This window comes from Ambystoma mexicanum, chromosome 12 (assembly GCF_040938575.1).
Source record: "Ambystoma mexicanum isolate Mex_15411 chromosome 12, UKY_AmexF1_1, whole genome shotgun sequence".
Taxonomy (NCBI): Eukaryota; Metazoa; Chordata; class Amphibia; order Caudata; family Ambystomatidae; genus Ambystoma; species Ambystoma mexicanum.
The window spans coordinates 54,138,817-54,162,505 of NC_090936.1; the positions used below are offsets into that span (position 1 = coordinate 54,138,817).

The window sequence follows — 23,689 nt, forward strand, 5'->3', positions numbered from 1 at the left end:
GTGAATATTTCCAAGTATTTGGAACCACTTCCAATGATAAAGAGCTGTTGATTAATTTGGAAACCAGGCAAGACCGTACGTCAGCATGGGTAGCTGCAATTGAGGAGGGGCAAGTGTCAAATGAGTCTCTTGCTGATCGCAGCACTTACAGAAACGCGTAGGTGAATCTTCTGAGATCTGTATAAAGGTAGGAATGGAAGGCATGTTGTTAGAACTTGTTGGAGGAATGGTATCAGGCTTCTGCAACATGGAAGCAATAGTGCAATGTTTTTTGATGTTCTCTACCTTTCAAATGAAGACAGCTTATCACAGAGATCTTGAGACTGCAGGATTATCGAGGTGAAGAATGCTGGTGAGATGAAAGGCTGCACAGTTTGAAGACCCCTCAAGGAATATTGATAGCTTCTGTCAATTTGTTGGGATAGAACTTCTTGGCAGCCAAGTTAGCTTTGTGGTAGGCGGCATGAGCATCAGATTGTGCTTTTTGCTGGGGCGGGGGGTTGACATTTATGCCAAATGTTCTATAACATCCAACTTATCTTTTTGACGGCTTTGAAGAAATTGTTAAACGGGATTTTGGAGGAAGGCCTTGATCATTTTTCGGAGGGAGCGCATGAACCCACAGTTTGACAAGATGTGGTGGAGATATTCAGTAGTGGATTTAGAGAGAGGGATATTTGAAGATCGGGCTAAAGGTAGTTGAAGTATGAATTTGGAGGCAGCCACTTTTTTGTAGAATTTAAATGATTCAGGGTGAGTTTTTGGTGAGGTAGGCTTGCTTGCTTTGTTCTCTCGCTCTATGCAGGGTCTTTGCACCTCCTGCAATTTGGGCTCTCGCCTCTGGATATCACTGTCCCTCTTACTCCATCAGAGCTGAAGCTTTGCCACACTGCTAAATGCCATAATTCTTTAAGGCACACATTCTCATTCTATGCCTCCTGGCATACTACCAGTACCTTGCTAGAGTACAAGGTTCCTAGGGGCCCTGTAACTCATGCTGACTCTGCAGAACCATCTCCAGTAAGTAAACTGAAGACACATCCAGAACTTGACAAACATCCCTCTCACATCCCCCTCACCCAGTGCAGCAGAATCCCTGTCATCCACCATGGCACTACTCTATCCAGGCCCCTCTCAATCTGCTCTAGCAAGGACAAGAATCACAGATGCTGCATGCTTGAAACCTTTTCTGCTGTCCCAAACAACCTGCACACCTTAAAACATATTCGGTTACCTTTTCTCCCCTGATTGTTATTGTGGTCAGCACCTTCTTTTCACTAGGCTAGACTATGCTCATATCTCAAATGCCTCCTTATTGAGACTTAAGAGAATACAAAAAAGTGTGTCCTGCACTATTTAGGACCCACCATACTAGAGTTATAATGAATACAATTCACATCTGTCTGCAGTTTTCACTGTGCTACCACATGAACTAACACCCTTTATACAAAATTCAGACATTATGCAACTTGAATACCTCTCTGCCTCTCGTCTATCATCCTCCATTTCCCTCATCACTGTGAGGCGGGATCTGCTACTCATGCTTTTTCGATCCTTGTTGATGCTACGTGCTGCAATCCATTCAAGCTTTGGAGGTTCACCTAACCTTTTTAGGCCCTTAAGACCTGAATGATCTCCCAATGTTCCGCCTTTCGTTCTTGCATCTCTTCTTTCACACCATGCTTTTTCTTTACCACCAAAAGACTTAATTGGTAACGCATGTGTTCTAGGTCAACATTCAATGGCAATCTGGCATGCGTCATGTTGCAACAATTCTTCAAAGCTCATGGTGGTTTACCTTTTCCAAATACTCACTGCCTAAACGTTGCCCTCATTCAGAAAAGAAGTTAAAAAGAAACATACCTTGGTCCAGCTCTTTAGTGATATTTTTTTCCAGCTCCCGTTGCATCTGAAAGAAGTAGGACACATGCAATTAACATAAATTAAGTGGTAACAGTGAACAATTAGTCATGCAGCACACTATAAAACCAGGTCTGGATGATGAGTGTATGAGCACAATGCAGGATGTAGCAGGAGGTGTTAGGGAGGAAGGGAGTGAGGCAAACAAGCAGCTTTTGATACAGATAGCATGGTAAGCAACATTTTAAACATTTAACACAGATGGAATCTATCAGCATTTTACATTGTTCCCCAAGTTGGAAATCATGTCATGATATACATCTTATACTTTGCAATAGTGTATTGTGGAAGAACAAGTTGCGTAGTGTGATGAAATCCCCTGCCTGACTTTAGTCCTGGAAGGTGGGGTTGCAAAGCAGGCCAGATGCTGGCACAAGCCAGCCATGCTGCTCCTAGGGGGGTGCGAACTGATAATCTCCTTGTTACCCCGACCATACGACATAGGAAAGCCAAGGGACTTATCGCACTGTTACCGTCGAGGATCCCGTTCCTGAAAGGGAAGTTCTACAGCGCTGGTAGCGCCTACAAACCTGGCTCCCCTTGTGAGGGTGCAGAAATCGTATCCAAATCCACACTAGGGAGGAGAGTGGGACCAGAATGAACAAGAAAAAACCTGGAGTGAACTAATCACCTGACGGGGTCTACAAACAGATACACAAAAGGTTAGGCTACGGGAGTCCTCTGAAGGATGTGGCCAACACATGGGAAAGGACCAACCAATCTCAAGTCTCACATCAAAGCTGCAAGCCATTCCCGGGGGAGGGCCAATCAACCAAGTTCCCTACCAATTGCATAGGGAGACATGCCCAAAGTCCCCTAGAACAGAGACTGGAGGGCAGGGATAAGGCCCTATAAAAAGAAGTGGGTATTGTGGAAGGAGATTTTTTTCAGATGGCTGACAAAGACTGCTGAAGGAGCTGAATATGGTTGCAGTAGGCCATTGAAGAGACTCAAAAGGCTAGGAGAGAAAACCCTAGAAGGCTGTGGCAAGGAAGCAATAGAACGCTAGTGAGGAGACTACGGGGTTGTACAGGGTCAGGGTCAGGAAAGAGTTTTAGTTTGTCTCCCTATTTGAGAGGTGGTATGTACAGATGTGGGCCCCTTGCTCGCTGCACCATAGAAAAACAAGCCTCACCTCACTGATGTTGCCCACCTAGGTCGAAACGTGTCTGAGGTTCTTTGCATTTCTGTGCAGAGGGGATGTGCCATAGCATCTAGGGCTAGTCTGCTCCCATTGGTGACCGTTTCAATACTCATTTGTATATGGCTGGTCCGCCTCTGCATTGGTGCAGACGGGTTAAAAACAGTGGTGCGGAAGGTTGCCCAGAGCTTTGCCAATGGTTAAGATTAATTTAAACCTTCCACTCAACACACCTATTGGTTATAGACAAGAGCCATGAAAGAGAACAAGCTGATAGAGACCCACCCACCCCTGGAAGTGTGAGGGGAGGGGGCCCAGACAGAAGGACAGAGCGACGCATACAGCGAGAAAGACCCAGGGCATAGGGGAGACAAAGATACTCAAGCAGAGAAGAAAATGGCACAGGAAGTTGGAGAGAGAGAAAGAAATCCCACAACCTTTACTTAAGCACACAATGTACAATATGTTCCACCTAGTGGCATAAACAGCCTTAGTAGAGGGCCTAAGGCCGACAACACCTTACCAAGAAATGTTCTGAGCGGTCACTCTGAATCCTGGTATCTCAGGCCCTCAACAACACCACAGCAACAATACTTTGGAAGTATGCATCTCAGCCTCTCAAAAGCCATGCATTAAGATTCAGGTTGGACCAACACAGGCAGTGGCTACCCTTCGCCCGCAGAAAATCTCCTCCTCAAGGGGTGCCTACAAGGAGGACTAAAGGACATGTCCAGCAGAACAATGCTCTTCATATCATGTGAAATGATCGCTGTTTACAGTGCGCTCAGAAAAATTACTACAAAGGAAATGCATGAACACTGAGATAAACAAAGGGATTTACCTGGTGAGTGGTGGTTACTGCACAAGAGCACATGAAATTGCCAGCAAGGGCTACTCAAGGGTTCATACAGACTATTAAAAATCACATAGTTAAGTCTAAGGGTGCAGAAGGAGGCGACTGATAAACAGGTGGCATAGTGGTTGCTATAGACTTTTATTCAATATCAAAATAAAGAGAAACCCTTGGTCTCCCTATATCTATGAGGGATTTCCTTGCCTCAACTAAAGTGCTGAAAGGTTTGTCTGGATATCTTTGTAACTTAAAAGTCCACTCTCCTGTGTCAAAACGTCCATATCTCAGTCCCTTACACTTATAACTAAACTAAAAGGGTTGCACCAATGTTCTTGGTCCAGGAGAAGGACTCCCTCCTCCTGGACTGGATATCACAGTTGGGGTTGTGGTTGCAAGTTCTTTAACAGGGGGAATGATTCCCTTCCCCTGGTTTTAGTACTTTACAAACAACTGATTGTTGATATCCCCTACTGCATCAAAAAGTTCACTGTTTCTTTACTCCAGGGGGGAATAACTTCCCTTCCCCTGGATCACTGGTTTGATCCTCTTTACAAGTTCAACTACCAGGAGAATGGCTCCCATGGCTTCGTTCTCACAGTTCACAACACCAGGGGTAATGCCTCCCTTCCCCAGTCTTTATCATATTTCGTTTCACAGTTCACAAACACCATAGGGGAATGACTCCCTTCCCCTGGCTTTTCTCAGCAAATTCGATATGGCAGACCTGGTTCACTCCCCTGCCAGGTACTACCATGAAGAAGATGACTAGTACTATTCTCCCTTTCGAGTTGCGGGTCCCAGAACAGAGAGTCCCTCTGGTTTGTGTTTGACAGACCTGGTTCACTCTCCTGCCAGGCACTGCCACGAAGATGAATTATATTGATCTTATTTTGTGGGTGCAGCACCCAGACCAGAGTTTCTCTATGTTTCTTTCCTGGCAGACTTGGATCACTTCTTTGCCAAGTACTGCCACGAGGAAGAGGACTGGTTACGATCTTCCCTTTTTGTTGAGGGTCCCAGGCCTCGGTCTCTGCTTCCTTCTGGGTGATTATTATTCTCCTTTGATATTTTACAGGGAATTTCCCTCTTGCCCCTGTATTGGGGTACTTCTCTTTCGCTCCCCTCTTGTTGCCTCTGCAACCCTTCTGGATTTCCAACCATTCTGGTATCCAGTGTACCTTCAGGGAAGTGTCTCTAGGTTGGTCTCGGGATTGTGCCTCTCTGCGTTTGGGTCTTGCATAGATTCTGTGGTTCTCTGGCATATTGTGGTGGCTCTGCAGCTGTTGGTCCCATGCAGGCTGCGCGTCTTTCTTCGACAGTGTTGTCAGGCTCCTGCACTCATCCGGTCCTCTGATGTGCCAGCTTCTTACCTGGTCAGCCAATGTAAGACCGTATCTGGATGCCTCTCCTTCTTGGCCCGTGTCCTGGACAACTGCCTTTTCTTCCCGCACAGAACTGCCATTGTGTTCTCAGTTCCTCCACGGAGGAATTGAGAATTGGGTAAGTTCTTCCTTTGTCTTTATTCGAGAGGGCCACTGACAGCTAGAACACTCATTCACGCTCTTCCAAGTGCTCTTCAGGGCTCAGCACCCCCTCCTCGTTCCACCACATCTCAAGGAAGTGTTTATTAGATCAACCCTACTCTTCCTCATCTCAGTGAATGCTGGGATTTCAGTCTTACAGACATACATAGAGTTGTGTGAAATATAAGTGTGGTTCATGGGGTAGAAGGGTGTATAGGGTGTTGGGCGAGGGATGTAAAACAGCATTCTCCCTAGATGGTCGTCCTTGTCCCCATAGGGGGAGTTTCTTGCCATGCAATCCTCCTGCCATGTACCAACCCCAGGTGACTACCGGGTAGCAATCTCACCTCCCTGGTCTCATGGGAAGGGGCTCCTCCTTTGGGAGAAGGGACAACATTGAAGGATTTGTCACATAACCCAAGCAGAAGGAGTTAAGGGTAGCAAAGGGCTTTGGGGGTAGCAGCCTCACGATTGCTACAGGAAACGTGATGGGAGCATAATGTCTGGGGGAGTGCAAGGACCATTTTGGGAGAGGGTGTAAAGCGGTTCAGAACGGAAACTCGTAAAACAAAGAATTGCATGTAAAGAGGCTCATGGTCTCTCTAAAGTTTGTCTTCTGGCACCTGCATGGGTTTAGACTCTAAAGTGCTAGTAGAGAGGCGTATTAAGGGCACTGGTGAAAAGATTGAAGTGCCAATCCACAACCAGAGCATCCCAATAGACCCTGTGAGGGGAAAAAGTATGGAGCAGATCAGAGGACACGCAGGCAACAGATGGCCTACAGGAAGAACCCACATCGCAAAGATGGACTCCGCTACATCTTAATACAGCTCTCATGCATGGGAAGCTGCTTCATGCCTGCTCAACGCATTACTTAATATGTTCCTATTTTGTGCCCAATGAGCTACCAAGAAGGTGCATTGTTCCCTTTGGACCCAGAACCAGATTGCATAAAACGAATACCATCACTCTTGTAAGGTAGTGCATCATGGTGGAATCGACCATAAGCACCAGCGGAAACCTCCGCCTGATATTCAGAAGGACAGCTGCCAGCATGAATATCAGGATTTCGCCACGGTTGCATTGGACTCTGTACGCTTGCTGGAAAAGCTCACGCCCATTCCAATATGGCCTCCTCATTCATGCTGTGCGCCCTACGCACATTGCGAGCGTTCTTTTGCTTCCTTTTCTACGATGATTAGGAAGTAAAAGGAGATTGTGAATGGACACTCATCCTCTGAGTAATTCTTTGTTCCCCCTGAAGTTTTTTCTGGCTCTTGTCTGCTGCATTTCTTGCTCTGGGCTCTCCTTCCCATCTATTGTTTTCTTCTGCCCTACTCTTGGCTTTGCTACTTCCCTGCCTTCTCCTGCTGCTCGCCCATTTGTCTTCCGTGTTGCTGTTCCTGTGTCCTTTTGATTGGAGTTCAAGATTTCTTCTTTAGACCGCAAGTGGAGTTGTCGTCTGGGTCCAGTTTTCCTCCATTTCTATACCCATGCATCCGTAGAGCTACCTCGGCAGGAGTGTTTCTTTGGCTCCTCTTGTCAGGGTGGCATCCGGGGGCGGACAGGCCTTACCTCTATAACTCGCACTGAAGCATGAAGTAAGACCTGTTGGTGACAATAACACTGGTAGAGCAACCCCAAGAGATTGAAGTGAAGCAACGTTTTCCCATCTGTTCTGACAGACCGGTAGGACAGACGGGCTCCCCAACTGAAAAACAGAGGTGTGGGTTACTGGAGTCAGTAGCAGCCACTGGTGATGAAATGGCTGCCCTCTGTGAAGAATGGACAGAGAAGCTCACCAGAGATACACTCTGGCAGGGACATAGCAGTTTGTCAAAATGTCCACAAATGAATGACCACTGCAGCCATAGAGCCCTCATCCACAGTCATACTTGTGGAAGCCTACAAATGCATGAGACCACGATACCTAGGAGGTGGAGGAACTTTGAAGCCTTCATCTGAGAGCCCAGCTGAAAGATGGACTACATTGCAAATGTCCCAGGCCCTCTCTCAGTGGGTGGGAAAGCATTCTCAATTGGAGTGTTCACCACTTATCCTATTAACCTAATCCTATTAGATGGACACTGATGGGGCATCCTAAAATTCAAAAAGAATCAGTGGGACGTGCATGTCCTCATGAAATGTTGAGGAACCGAAGCTGCTGACTTGGACTTGATAAATTAGCTGCCAATATAGGTTATGGTGCAAGCACTGTCCCTCCTCAGGTAGGCTGGCACTACAGCCAGGACCTTCGACTCACAGGCTGATGGCAAGCTATAAAGCGGAGAAATCAACAGTTGGTGGCATCCTGTGATTATGAAACAAAGAACCTCCTGTGCAACACTTGGGCAGAAATGTGGCAATGCACACCCTGGAGGTTCAGATACATCAACCAATTCTCCTTCAAGAACTTGTGCAAGTGAGAAAAATCCATGGTAGGCAGCAGGCCTTCACTGTTCTTGACAACAATTAATGTCTTGCATACCAGTGCAAAATGAGCACCAGAGGTGAAACCGTCTCAATAGCACCCTTGAAGAGATGTTCCGCAAGAACTTGGCACAAAACAGTATCATGTGTAAATGGAAATGGGGGAGGATAGGGTGTTTTGGCAGAGGTTAGAGTTAACCCCATTCCAAATTTCCAGGTACCTTGAAATCCTACCCCGACAGGTAACAGAGGATTGAACTCTTAGTCATTAAAGAGGTTTCGGATTGGATGTTCCCAATGTTATGGTTTTCTGAGAAGTTAAGGTAGACAGCCACAGCAACTTTGCCTTTTACCAGAAGACCCTTAACTTCTAAAGAGTTCCCACACCTTGATCAGAAAAGGTGTTTCCTGCCAAAGCATATATGCCATAAGCTTGTGCTGGACATCACATGAACAAATCAGACATACACATCCACCATATCGGTCTGCAACTTCCTGTAAAAGAAGTTTGGGATATTTGCCTTGTGTATTTAGGTATGCCTCTGTGAGGGTGCATCAGGTATAGGCTGCATGAAGACCTAAGCTGCCAATGGCTAAGCCGCCGATTGCTAGAGAATCTAGTTTCTTAAAAGGGTTATTTGGCAACATGTTGGGGAAGGCAATGAGGGAGGATTTAGTACTAGAAGTGTGGGCCATCAGGCTCCCAGTGCAGAATGTGTAGGGAGGATCACTGGGTACCGAGCAGTCAATGAATGCTTCTTAGCAACCTTCTTGGAAACAAGTGGTGGAGAGGAAGGCTTTGCCAGCGTGAAGGTATGGGTCCCTGAAGTGCCCTATTGAAGGGGATAAGAACATCCCTCCTGCAGTCAGACTTAAAAATTCAAGTCAACGTGTAGATTAATTAAGTTGTCCAGAGGTAGCTAGTCTCATGCACGTTTTCTTTTTAGCCTTCTTGGCAGGTTGTACAGCCGGACCTGGGGTAAACATCACAACAATGGCTCCCAATACCCTTAAGCACAGTGAACACTTTTATGCCCCCCCCCTCCAGGATGGCATCAGAGGCATTGCTTGCTGGATCCACAGGTGTCTAGTGTTATGATCTACTCAAGGTACTGAACAGTGCTGGTGGCAATCCAATACGGACATCTGCCGTTTGGCTTTCTGGCAAAAGCTCAAACCAAAAAGCTCTCATCACAAACGTATGCCTACAAATTCACTCTGTAGAAAAAACAAGTTGCAAATATTACCACTGCAGTGCCTATGATATGCAGAAAAATGTACCGAGCCATCGGTTCTCATGGGGGTTCATATATGGACTGGCTATGCCACATATGGGGCAAGTGGTGCTGATAAGGCTGCAACAGATCGAAGCATGGAGTCTACCCTGTTCCCCCTGGTGGTGATTTAATATTTGTACATCCAGTCTGATCCTGAAGCCAATTCAAAGATGAGGAACATAAATGTAGGTGCTAAGCTGCTGCTGCACTATAAGTGATGAAGAGCTGGCCTTGACTTGAAGATTACAATAACGCATCCAGCAAAATCATCACATTGATGTTCAAATTGGCAAGATAGGTCTGTCAGTTTAGGGGTGGAGTATGGATAATTAATTATGTTTAAAGGAACTATACCTGCCTGGTAGCAACGACTAGGACTTGGATGATGAAAATAAATCCAATCTTGTGAGGTCGTTTAGTCACTTAACGCCAAACTTCTGCACCATTCTGCAATACATTACCACAGCAAATTATGATGAATGTCAGGCATAGCCCCTGTAATACCACATGAATAATTAAAAGAGGAAACTAGAGGCAGGATCCTCATTTAGTGATGAAATGTTACTTAAGTGAAACTGTTCATATGTTTCTTACAAAAATATTCTAACCTAACAGAATTTGCTTACATTTCAGCTTTTTGCTTGTAATGTTATAGTGATGACCCCACATGAGACATGTAACACATCTTTAAAATGTCCCACAAGCCAGATGGACTATTGACAGAATGAGGTTTGCCTTTGTTCAATAGACAATAAATTGTAGACCTCTAAGGATTAAAGAAACATCAAAGCTACTTACCTACGTTAATAGTGGTTTTGAAGCATACAGGTTCCCTGCAGATTCAAAACAGGAGGCAGAGCTTGGAAAGCATTTGCTCTGCATATTGTATAAGCTGGATAAGTTCCTGAACAGCTCTCATCCCTGTTCTCTGCCAGGTCGTAACAACAGGAGACCTGAACAAAGAACAGGCATATCCACCTTGCATAGGGGACGGATATGTGAGAAACCTGAAGGTGTCTCCCTTACTAGACCCCGGGGATCTGTCATCCAGGTGGCCAGGACACGGCCATCACTATTGGATCCAGTTCCTGGGGGTGAACCAGTGAAGGAGGATCACCTGGAAGGGGGTACTCGGGGAGTGGAAGTGGGACACCGATGGATGAGATGTAGTATCCCCCTTCTTATAACACCTTTTCCCCATCCTACACTGTATGACACTAACACTCTACCCCCCCATCCCCTTTTTCCGACACAACCACTTTCGTACACCACGAAAGTCGAGGGACAAACACCAGAGCTGTCTAACTGACATGTCAAGGGTCAGGCAAAGTCAGGCAATTGACCAGACTCTCACATACCCGACGGCCTTTTCCCTTCCCCACAGGGATAAAAGGTGGAGCACGAGAGCCCAATACGAGCAAGGCAGACCGCACGACGAGAGAGCCAACTCAGGCGCAAACCAAGAGGGTGACAGAGAAGTGACCTTGCCCTTTCCGATCAAGGCCTTTGAAACCACCGCAGAAGGAATTGTAAGACCGCGAACAATAGCCAGCGTGTGTTGCAGCAGATGTCAATGGTACACAGGGTCCTCCTCCGCTGACAACCAAGCCGGAGATGCTTGGCCCCATGGCACCGGCTTTGACTCCAGAGACATGAAAGGCCAAGCGGTTCATCACAGCCGGTGAGTCGAGGGGAGAGCCAATAAGAAACCAGACTGTTTTGAACAAAAGTAATGAGTGGCTGTTTAAAGAAAGTACAAAGAACTGTTGATACGCAGGTGAAAAGCCAGCTATAGAAGAGTCAAGTACCACGTAGGTGCTCACTCAGGAAACTCTGGGTGATTACCCTGTTGTTGAAATTACCGTTACCAGAAGGCCTTGGGAGAAAAGCGAGAAGGGGTCAAAGTGGTCATACAGGGGTCTAGTAAAATCCTCTGTACAGTCGAAAGCCTTTGGCCAAGACAAATGATTGTGAAACTAAGGGAAGCAAATCCTGCATCGAAAAGTTGGCAAGAGTGAACCCGATGGAAGGATGCCGATAAAGGAGCAAAGCCAAAAGTCTTGATTAACAGTGTGTTGACAAGAGTGAACCCGGCAGAGGGATGTACACAGTGAACTGTTTAAAAAGACATTAAGATTTGTGAATGTCACAGATTAAATTGTGTTAAAAGCCGTAGTGAACCCGACGGAGGGAAACAAACATATGAGAAGGGTCTCAGTCTGAAAGAGGAGGATCCAGGTTTGAAAAGACATCACCCAACGTGCAAGCAGAAAGGAACTTTTGTTTATTATTTTGTTGAAGACATCAGGTCCTCGGAGGGAAGAGACTTTTTGTAGAAAAGAGACTTAACCACAGAAAGGACCTGATAAACTGAGAGCTGAACTGTTAGCTTGTGCTGGGGAAGCTTGAGCATGTGCTTTGCTCAGGAGTCCCACCTTGTCCCGTGCTCAAAACATGGGGAAGGGAGACCTGACTGCCGCATCCTGACTTATTATTTGTAAGCACTTCTTTCCTGTGAATCCTATCCCACACTCTGTATTTAGCGTAAAGGATTGGCAATATTTTTTTCTTAGTATAGGCCCTTTTATTTGACAAGACGCCACTAGAACTGCCTTATTATTATTTGATGGTCGTAGCTTGCTCCCATCTTAAATTTAGGCTTAGAGTAGGCATTTTTCAACCCGCATATACAGTTTAATAAACACCCTTGAACTGTGATCACGTGTGTCTGTCTTTACTGTTGCCACCATGAGTTCCTTTCACTCCCCAACTAGCATTCGAGCATCGGTGGGTTGAGGCTCAAGTCAAAATCTGGTTCTCTAGAAGGTGAGGGTTTTTAGCCTCTTTCTTAAAATGAGACTGGCGCCAAATCTATCTTTGTTGAGACAGTCATAGTGTCCTTGATAGTAATTCTGAGCCAAAATCAAAGTTTTAGTTTAAAATGATGCAACATATAAAAGAAATATAGAAAGGTGTCCAATGTTCTTATTTTGGATGTTGTTGGGAAAGAAGAACCAACACACTGCATTTGTCTCTGATGACATCATTTCTAATAGCTAGGAAAGAAAATACAAGTTGGTCAGGAGGGATTCACAAAAGCATTATGCAGATGGGGGGTGAAGGTTGAAACAGTAGCAAAGACAAGCACACATGGTAGTTGCGATTAATGAGCACACATTTGTGGCTCAGAATGCAGTTATTACAAAAATTTGTAGTGATTTCCACTGCACTCCAAAACACATGACACATGACAAAACTTCACAGCGGCTACATGGGCAACGAAGCTCTGGGTGGGATCAGCTTTCACACACAGTATGAACATACAGGTGTCCATTACTGGCTAGCACTATGAACTACAGACCTTGTCACGTATCTCGCTGCAGAGAAGAGAAGTGAGAAACAGACTTTTGATCAAGGAGCTGAAGAGTAAAAACAAAAGCCATAAGTTTGAGGTTCCCCGAACAGACCCAACACTCTATGAAACAAGTGTCCAAATTACTTTAAGCCACAATCCTTTTTGCTGCAAAGTTAGACACAGTGGGCAAAGTACAAGAACATAAAAAATAGGAAGGTTTCCCACCATGCCAAACAATACTTAAATGGTGCCTCAGTCTACAAAAAAAAAAGAATTCCTCTTAGTGCAGCCAGTCAATGAATGGTTGGAGGGAACATGCCGAAAGGTGAAAGCATTCTTATAGATGTTACCCCCACATTTAGTCACTGGGCAATTCTTTTATATCCCATTTGCTGAAGGATTTGTAAACCCTCCGTCATGTAGTGTGACAGATCAACAAACCAGACAGACCAAACTACGATTAAGTGTTTTATTAGGATCTGTGAACAAGAAAAAGCCAAAATAACAAACACATCTTCTAGAAGTAATTCATTACGATGGCTATTCTATCTAAGTTGAGGTAGTGCCTCAAGAAATGACCTGCCTAGGTTTTCCAGTTCCAAGAGTTCAGTGGATGCAGAGTTCCGGGGGGAACTGGCTCCTGGGCAGTAGGAATACACTGAGCAGAGCCCTTCTGGATCAACAGCAGATTGGTCTTCTGCACCCCCTTCAACTTCCTACTAGAGTCTTCATTTTGGTCTCCACCTTCACCTCTCTGAGCCCAAGACATGCTCTACCTGGCACTTGTTACTCTAACCAATATCTAAGGCCAACTAGGTTTATTGAAACCTTCCTAAACTGAAAAACCTGCAGGTTTCCTGCTTCCTTTATGATAATGTGGTGAATTACAAGAACTCCCCATCTTGTTATGGGAGGGCGGCAAGGTTGATCCAAGGACTGGCTTGGTTTAGCCGCTGCCCTATGAGCAACCCAGAGGGGAACCGAGGCTTGCCACCCCAACCAAGTCATGGTATTGCACCTACTAAGCGGTTTTAGATACCTGCAGTTACAGGTCCCAAAAAGCACTATCAATGATTGCTGCATCAGATATAAAACCCAACTCTCATGCCCTGCCCTCTGGAAAACAAGCTGGAGAATAACGCTGTGACTGCTCACCCTGTTAGATCAACTGTGGATAACGAAGGAATGCTTCCTGATCCACAATGATGGCATTGGGCAGTACCCAGTCATTTAATTGCAGAATATTCACTACATATATTTCTGAGTGCAAAATACTCACCGCCAGCAATTTCACCTAAAATATCTGATTACAAACGGTTTTAGATATCAAGTAAGGGGTGACTGGTTCCTCTGGGGGAGAGAGGGGTAGGGGGGGGGGGGGAGTCTGTGGTTGAAAGTTAATCGGAGGATGCAGGGCATTTCCCCTCCCCCATTTGCTATTGTGCAACATTTAGAAATGGTGAAAATAAAGAAAATGGAACATTCAGGGTTGAAAGAATAGGTGGTAAAACACGTGTTGAGAGGTGCGAGCATGACAGCAAAGAAGTTCCTGCTTTGGAGCTTGGACAAATGCTGTCTTCACGGTTGGGTAGACCTGCATCCAGAAGCTGTGACTCACCATCTAGAGTGTACAGCAAGCCACAGACAGGCACTCAGGAACCAGAAAACATCCAAGATAGTGGTGACGCTCCAGGCCGCACATATAGACACAGAATGCATAGGTGACTACAATCTATCAATTAGGTAATTTAGGGGAAGTATGGACAAGAAACACATTGAAAACCCTGAAACAAAACTGCAACATCACCAGCTAACCTTAAGGGCCCAAAAAAGTGCCAATTTCCTAGAAGCACTAAAACAGTGTGGGAAAGAAGGACGTAAAGTAGGAGGGCACAGAGGAAAGCCGATGCACCTCCCAGATATCTTTGGATTTACAGGGACCATGCTATCTGCTTCAAGGTATTCAGATATTGGATGACCTGCATCTACTCTGGAGAGGGCTAAGCCAGAGCTCATTCTCACAAGAGGTCAGGCTCCTGGAAGATGAAGGACCACACAATGGTTCTATTTTGAGGATGAAGAAGCCTAAAGGGAAGTACATCCTTCACCAGAAATGGCAGGAGAGTGACAATATTGGCTGTCTGACAAGGAGCCTAAATGAGGGTGGAGAAATGCAAACTGGAAGGCAAAGGAATCGTTGAGACCCTATTGTGAAAGTCAACCAACCTAGGGTATGGGAGGATCTACTGTGAGAATTGCTGAACTCAAAGTCTGGAATAGAACTATTGTGATAGATGCTGAATCTAAGCTAAACTATGCTGTGGGAGAGACCTGTTATGAAAGGAGTCTTAAGAAGTTTAGGGCTCATTGAAGCAAACCGGATTCTGAAGGCACACCTCTGAGAAGGAACCTGATGGAAGAAATCGCAGAAACACATGTCTGGTAGACGATTCCAGAAAGCTAGTGAAAGCGGGAACACTGAGAAAGAGTCTGGAATGAGTAAATCCTTCCCAGGAGAAATAGTCTGCTTTATTAGCTTAGACCTGGACTTTATAAGGCTGGGATTTATAAACCGTTTTGTTGGCCAGGCTTTAAGAACATTTTGTGTTTGAAGCTCAGGGTAGTGAGGGGGCTAAAAGACAGATTAAGATTAGGGTGCGATAGTTCCATTGTCTACATCCTTTGGCCGTTGCTTTCTAGTGTATTGTGTCCCAAGGTGGGAAAGCACTTCCAAGGATAGGTTTGGATCTTTATGATTTTTATCCAAAGGCATTGGATATCTTTATGCTGACCCATTCCTGACTGTCACAATTCCCGGCATCTCGTCACTTCTCCCCAAAGTGGAGCCCTTTCCTGTGAGGGTAGGGAGGTGAGCCTCCTATGCAACAATACCCCTAGCGGTAGCAAAATGCGGGAGCTCACAGGGAGAGATTCCCCTCATGGGGACAAGGACTCCCATTCCGTGATGGACCTACCGAACCTTTGAGAACATGCAATCCTCGAGGTATTCCAAGAACCAACCTGTGATGCGAACTACTCCTTTTCTAAGTATCAGCAGTACTGACAAGAGTTGGCCCCAAGGAAGCATACCGAATGTCTCAGCGACACAAAAGACGGACTCTGGCAACCCGCTGGGGAGGACCCAGCTACAGGCCATAAAAAGCAAGAGGGGACTTACTGAAAGGAGAACCTGGCGTGAAGCCTGTCAATCCTGGGAAGTTCAAACCTGGGAATGAGGATGCGAGCAGAAGAAGCTGGTCCTCGGCCATGAGGATGTCAAGGAAGGCTTGGAAGAACTCCCAGTCATGGAACAGAGAACCTACCTAGGCAGAAGCTGGAACCAGGCTAATGGTGGCATGACCTCAGGGAGGTGGACTGTGCAGTCCTTCAACTACGCTGACAGCGGAACACCTAGTGAGCCGCGAAGCCAACGATGTACAACGGGCAGCGTAGAGACGGACGCTGAGAGACCTTAGCACGAAGACACAAGACCAACACCCCGGGAAGAACCATGAGGTGGCCTCACGAGAAAGAAGGTAACAGGAGTCACGGGAGACCTGGTAGGGGTTTTGGCAATATTGAAGAGTACTTTGGGAGTGATCGCCTCGTCACAGTAACTACTGAGAAGGTATTAAGGGTGAAGAACATCTTGGGAGCAATTTCCCTTGTCACAGTAACGGTGCTAACATTACCAAGGGTGAGGAGGTCATCAAGAGAAAGCTTCCTCACCAGAATAATCAAAAGGAAGATTGTAACAGCAAAGAGTGCCTCTGGAGAAATCTCCAAGGAAGTTACAAGAGGGGTCTCTTTAACAATAGTGCTGTTAAGAATAGCAGAAGAAGCCAAGGATATTTCAGGAGATATCTCTCGTTTCATTGCTCAAGGAGAAGACCAGGGAAGCCTGGGACTGTACATTGTATCGAAGCCAAGGAAAGTCCCTGGAAGGAACAACAAATGCTGTCGTCAGAAAACAGCCCTAAAGCTGAACCAGGAGAAGGACATCATTCTCATGGTTACCTTCTGTTGTTCAGAGTATCTTTTGTTAGTGGTAGGGTCAGAGTAGGAGAGCTTTGGAAAGAGACGGCCAATTTAGCTGATAACCACCGTGACGACTAGCACCCAGGTTAGAATTCAGTTAGGTACGGCAAACCCTGAAATTGTAGGGAGAGAAAGGTCCTTTTTCTTTTTGTTAAATAAAACTCTTCAGTTGAAATTCCACGACTACTTCATCTGACTTACCACATGACACAGCTTACTTTAGACTTATCCCATTTGTTGTGGCTAGGAAAGATATTCTTTTTCACAGTTTTCCTCCTATAGACCTGAATGGGATTATCCTATCTTTTTGCTATTGTCTACATCCTGACCTGAGCTTTCAGAGGTAAGTAGTCCTCAGCTTTGCTTCCCTTACTTTTCATTACTTTTTGTGGGGAGACTGATCAATACTGGGAGAACCAATCTCCCTTAGTGGAATTCTTTTAAAAACTGTACACTTCATTTTACTGTGAAGTGCAGTTGGGACACTGTGTCCCTAGAACTCTTTCTTTTATACCTTTGGTGCTGCAGACACAATGTGCCCAGAATGGGCCAGTGGCAGCAGATATTTTGTACTGTGGTTTATACTTTTTTCTCATGCACCTTTGCTTTTACGTCATCGTCCCATTTATAGTACCATCTACCTTAAACCGGCCGTGCCACAAGATTTTCATCTGTCCTTTGGCCATTTTGTGCCTTGGCCTTCTTCCTGCCCTCTCAAGTCTGGAACTGCCATATATGGAAAGCCCTTTCCCGGGAAAAGTGGCAGTCTGTGTGGGCAGAAGCGGGGACTGGATCTGTCTGGACCCAGTTAACATCCAACCCAAAGTGTGTCCGTTGCAGGGTAGATGGTGTTGGCCAGAGGCTGTACGTGACTGGAAAACCCCTGCCAGTTGGAATGGTGCAGCTCATCACCATTGGTGAGCTTGGGGTGCCTCTAGTCCATATCCTGGATGAAAGGAGGATTCCTGAGGCATTCGACATGTCAATGTTGGAGCCAAGACTCCTACGAAGAAATGCATCCCGCTGTTGACAACCATTGCAGCTGATCTCCAGAAAGCCCCCATCTCTACTTTGATCCGCCAACCTGGTGGGAACTTGTCCCGCCACCAGATCGAGGACCGTGCCTGATGAGCCTACAGATGTGCTCCTGGATAACCCAGTGGGCTGACCAGCTCTCTTCTGGGGTACCTGACTGCACCAGTCACTGTTCAGAGTTCAGTCATGTAACTCTGCAGATCTTCAACTTGTGGAACAAGTCTTCTGTCCCTGCAGTTTCAGCCTCCCTGACCGAAGAGAATCGGTACAGGGCCTGTGCCTTTGTTCTCACCAAAATGATTGCTTGTCCCTTCTGATCCTGGTGGCTCCTGCTGAAATCCCCCTTCTTCACATCCGGAGGTCTCCAGAAGTCGCCTACTCCATGTAGGTCTTCATCCTGTCATGCCAAGGGTGCCCAGCTTACCGATAGCAGAACCGCCACATCAACGTACGGAATTGCGGACCCAATCCAGACACCAAAAGTCACCTTTGCACCTGCAGGCCCTGGACTACCCTCTGCCCGGCAAACCCTAGAACTAAATGGTCTCAGCAGATTTAGGAACCCCTGAAGGGGTTGCTGAAGAAATAGGAGTAAGGGGAATGAGTTTGCATATCTATTCCAACCCTCCCTTCTGTCTTAAGGTCATATGAGTTTAAAGTCCTAGCCCTATCTCTCCCTTCTCTAAGATCGGTGGTGGTCTGATCAAGTATCCCCCCCTGGTTTTCCACTAGAGTGGTGGGATTGGGAGAGACACCTGTCAAAACCTTACTTGCCTATTTATTCTACTACTGGAACATTTGCCAGCAACCGTTGGCTTTGGCAATGGCAACTCTTGTTCGCAAATTACATCGTCAACCCTCTTACAAGGTAGATATTGTGGATCTGGTGACATTTGGGCAGTAGGTCCTAATTCCTAGCAGGGTTGTAATTATTAAGAACCAGGGGCTGTAAGGGATCATGAGTAAGACTCAGACACAGTAACAGGTTTCCGTATGAAATAGGACCTTTATTGCCAAAATAATAAGAGGGGTTGGGGAAATCCTACCTGCCCCTATGTTGTTAAACCAAATAGTGTCATTCGTCCTGTATCCAAAAACCCTAAACTGACCCTTACACGCTAAACTCAAAACAATGTGTACAAGGGGGTTTTTGTTAGCTATGGATGTGTAGCTTTATTTCAGAGTTCCAAACAATGTTCTGAGGTACTGGTAACAAAAAGGACTTAAGGTTCCACGAGAGGAATAGTTCCATTCCCCTATGCTTTTTCTGGTCTTTCACAGTCTGGCATTTTCGGAAAAAAAGGTCAAATAATGTTACACCGATTAAAGGGGACCTCCCCTTGTGTCTCAACTGTATACAGTATGTCACCTCACAGTTTAAAGGGGGACGACTTCTCCCTTGAGTTTCTCCACGTATTAGGATTACACAGTTTTAAGGACAATAACTCTTTCCCTTTGTTCCTTCTGTTTTTCACCATCCAATATATTTATACAGTACAAGTACAAGGTCATTTCAGGGGGGAGAAACATTGCCTTGAGTCTCTTTTTAAAACACAGTTCTCTTGAATCTTCAGTTTATCTCACTGCGTATCTCAATTAGCCTTAAAGGGGTATATGTTCTTTCCTTTTCCTTTGACTGTTCTCTTTTTACCCCGGGTGCACTCTCCTGCCAGGGTATTGTGACTTTATTACTGATCCTTTAAAAGTGATATGGGCTTCCCCTTTTGTATGAGTTCTCACCGTTCTACGGTTTCAGGTTAACTACTCTTACTCCTGGTTTACTCTCCTGCCAAGATGATATAGTTCAGTTTCTCGGGTGCGTGTCTCAGACTCGCACAGCGCCTGATTTACTCTCCTGCCAGGATATCACAATAATGTTTCTTGGGTGCAGGTCCCAGACTCGCACAGTGCCTGGTTTGCTCTCCAGCCAGGATATCACAATTCTGATTTTTGGGTGTGGGTCCCAGACTTGCACAGTGCCTGGTTTACTCTCCTGCCAGGGCTTTATATCCTTTCATGGCGATGAGTCCCAGACTTACTGTTTGCTTGGTTCACTATCCTGCCAGGGCTTTTACGTTCCCTGCTCGCTCGTTCTTTTAACCAAGAAATAACACTTTCCCTAGCATTGGGTCACCAACCCTTTCTCAACACTGTTTATATTTGCATCAATCTCTCAGTTCCTCCAATTACTGTAATTGGGCTTTCTTGCACTGTTAATGATAGGTTACACTCGCTCTCAAGAGCTCCAGTAACCCACGCATTCTCTCTGGGCTTACTAGGCATCTCTGGTGTTCCTCACCTCCTTCCATTGTCTTCTCTTTTGGTTCGCTGACTGGGGGTGCGTCCCGTTAACGGTTTGGCTCTCGCTTCATCTTCATTTGCATCCGGTGGCTCCAGCTACCTACAGCAATAAAGCATTGAGCTTCGCTTGGTCCGGTCTCTCTGCACACCGTTCTTGTCAGCCTCCGTACTGCCTTCCATAGTGTGCTTGCCTCTGGCGTTCCAACCAGCGTCAGCACAAATGGCGTTCCACTGCAGTCTCTGCCTCTCCGTCGTATTCTATTCAGCTGTGTGTGTTTTAAACTTCCTGGCATTGGTTAACACTTTCCAACACGCAGAATGTGGCGTTTGATTACCGCTTCTGGTCACCCTCATTGTTTCATCCCTCTTCCTCGTCTCCGTACTAAAGAAAAGGTGAGAGAGGAGGGTAAAAAAGGTTGTTGCTCATGAAAACATGGGAATTCTTTATCTGCGTCACTATAAACGATACAGGCATGTTGTAAAGGCACATGGGCATCATTAAAAATGACATCTGAAGGTTTATTTTGCTTCAGTGTTTTCCTGCCTTTCTGGAGTTTGTCCTCCCCTATGTGGTCCTCCTGAAGATAGCCACCTCTGGGGTCAGAGTGAGGTAGTTTAATAAGAGATGCTTTCCTCCAGAGAATCAGTGACGACGTTGCTAGATTCTTCACAGGACCTGAATCTAGGTTTTCTTGTGGGTGTTCGGTTTTGTACCAATTTTCTTACCTGTCTCCAACTGGTTCTTAATTGCTATTTGCTCTGTTCTCACTTGCTTTAACATATACAGTTACTTAAAGAGCTGCTCTTAACATTGCTCAGAATTGTCTGTTTGTTAGTTTTCTGTTAGCAGAACCTCCAAACAGTGAATGTATATATGTGAATAGTAGTATTTGTGTTAATACATACCTGCATTTTTCATTGCTTACAGTGTATTCAAAAGGCCTAATAAATAATTGTATATTTTTGTACATTTTCTGTCCAACACGAATTGATGGAGTGCCCTGTGCGGGTCTCGTTATAGCCCTAGACCACTTTCACACCCTCCTGAGTCTACGCTTTACTGCTCTGCTACTCTACCTTGTTTGAGTTTGGCTGAACATTAGTGTTTTCCCACTGTTCACTATATAATAGGGTGGCCTGTCAGAATTCACCCCAGGGTTCATTCGGATAATCCATCTCAACTGTAGCTTGTTCCTATAGTAATTTGGTGCAACTCCTTTCTTGAAAAAAAAGTCAATAAAGACCTTTGCTTAACTAGAGCCATAATGTATCCTGTGTGTCATAAGGCACTATGTACAAGTGAAGAGATCAGAAAGGTAACCTGAGTATCCAGCCTACTATTTATATCCTCCCATTGAAATGCTGCAAACCATTTTGATAATTTTAGCATTAAAAATGTCTATGCGAATATGGCAAAGTAGGAATGATGAATCTGAGAGGTTGTTGGATGTGTGGCAGGGGGTGATGGAACAAGGAGAAATTACTTACCATAATGTTCCTTCTATGGACTCTTCTGCCACAGATTACTTATATGATAGACATCCCATCCAGCTTTGCTGCTTTGGAAAATGTTTCGACAGGGGGCGCAGTGGACCCCGATTCAGCCGTTGATCCGTCTTGCCCAGTACACGATCATCGGCTCCGGACGGGTCATCAGGCATCGTATATAAACTACACCACATACCTCAGTTTTCCCCTTTTTGCCCCCGAGCTGACAATGTTGCATAGGAAAACAGATAACAGGCTAATAAGCCCACAAAAAATTAATTAACAGCAAACTTCCAAAAGGAAGGGAGAACACTGTGCAAGACACCACAATTCGTAGCGTCAGAAAATATATATATATTTTTTAAAGAAACAAACATGCAGCAAGAAAGACAGAAAACGGTCAACAAGGACCAACGCCAAGTCATCATCAAAAGAGAAGCTGTGCACCAACCATCGACTTTCTGAGCACGGATGGACGGGAGGGTAGATGAGGAATCTGTGGCATAAGAATCCACAGAAAGAACATTAGAGTAAGTAATTTCTCCTTCAATTAATTGCTTTTCTCTGCAGATTCCTCATCGGATAGACTCCCAATGTAGTAGGTGAAGGAGGCGGGCGGAAAGTTAGACTAACAGATTTTGTAGCACCACCCTGCCAAAGCACGCATCAGCTATGCAAGAAACATCTATAGTGTTTAGTATAAGTGTGAAGAGAGGACCATGTTGCCGCACAACTAATATCCCTAAGAGGGACCCCCATTTGTAATGCAGTCGACGGGAGAGACCCCCCTAGTTGAATGCGCCCTGATTCCTGACTGTAATTCCCTGCCTGCGGACTGGTAACACTCTGCTGTGCAGAAGATGATATAGCGGGACTATGTTTTTTTATCGCTAGGCCTTTACAGGCTAAGGAGAAGGACACGAAGAGTTGGTTAGTTCTTCTGAACTCAGACGTCCTTGCGATGTAGTCACTTAAGAGCCCTTTTAGGATCCAGGCGATGGAAACACTCCTCTTCCTTAGAAGGGTGCAGTGGTGGGTAGAAGAACAGGAGGTCTATGAACTGTGACAACGTTTGGGAGGAATCCAGGTCACACCCTGAGCAAGACTTTCTCTCGAAAAAAACGCAGGAAGGGCAGTTTGCAGCATAAGGCTTGTAATTCACTCACCCGCCTAACTGATGTAATTGCCACTAGAAAGACTGTCTTTAAGGAGAGGAGCCTCAAAGAGCAAGTGTGCATCGGCTCAAAAGGTAGGTGCAATGGGATATGTCAAAAACAGATTAAGATTCCAATCTGGGACAACAAAGGGAGTTGGCGGAAACTTATTTACAAGGCCGTTCAGGAATTGTGCCTCACCGGGATCGTAAACTATGAACCTTGATCCTGGGACCTCTTATACACAGACAAGGCTGCCAAATATCCTTTGACTGTGGTGACCTGAAGGTCTGCTGTGGCCAGTGACGGAAGGAACTCCATCACTGTAGTGGTGGGGCAAGAAATGGGGTCAATATCGCATTAACAGCACCACGCCACAAATCATCTCTACCTGCATGCATACAGAGATCTTGTAGATGGTCTGCATGCAGCCAGCAACACCTCAAGAACCTCCTCTGAGAGGTGGTAGTCATCCTATCTCATCCTCTCAACAGCCACACATGTAGGTTGAGGGACTACGGGTTCGGGTGATAACCCAGTCGGAAGGTCGGGTGTAAGAGATCCGGCCGGCGAGGCAAATGGAGAGGTGGGCAAAAGGCCAGATCCAGAAGGTCTGAGAACCAGGTCCTCAAGTTCTCGTACTGAGCGCCCCAACCCTTCAGAGACGCATCCGTGACCACTCGGGCCTGAGGCCAGAAGGGTTCCCCCGCCATGAGAATGCTGCGGTCTGTTCACCAGATGAGATCATTGACCACATGTCTGGATACCTTGAGGGAATTCGAGAGAGCTCTGAGGTGCTGCGACCACTGACCGCTTAGAAGCCTCTGTAGGGATCACATGCATAGCCTGGCGTCTGGCACTAGAAAAATACACGAGGCAACGAGACCAAAGAGGCGGAGGAAGGAAGCCGCTGGAAGAGTAGCGTGGTTCCAGAACAAGTCAACCATCTGTGCCATGCTGTTGACTCTCTCCTCAGGAGGGAAGGCCTTACCAACCCGGTTGTCTAGGACTGCTCCAATGAACTGGAGCCTTTGGACTGGTGACACATGGGACTTCAAGTTCAGGGAGAAGCCCAGTATTGTGCATTAGCAGCCAGGCGTCCTCCAGGTGGGACAAAACCTGCCCGCTGACTAGCCTCGGATCAGCCAGTAGTCCAGGTACGGGAATACATGGT

The 23,689-nt window shown here is 45.9% G+C and overlaps 1 protein-coding gene across 5 annotated transcripts in view; it reads right to left on the minus strand.

Annotated features, from left to right (window-relative positions):
- The window catches only part of ANKRD26 (ankyrin repeat domain containing 26), a 915,250-nt gene that overhangs the window by 17,150 nt on the left and 874,411 nt on the right, over positions 1 to 23,689 (minus strand). For all 5 annotated transcript variants that reach the window (XM_069627947.1, XM_069627948.1, XM_069627949.1 and 2 more), the window contains one exon: positions 1,864 to 1,909. In XM_069627947.1, coding sequence (XP_069484048.1) covers positions 1,864 to 1,909 — 46 coding nt within the window. The remainder of the gene's footprint in view (positions 1 to 1,863; positions 1,910 to 23,689) is intronic.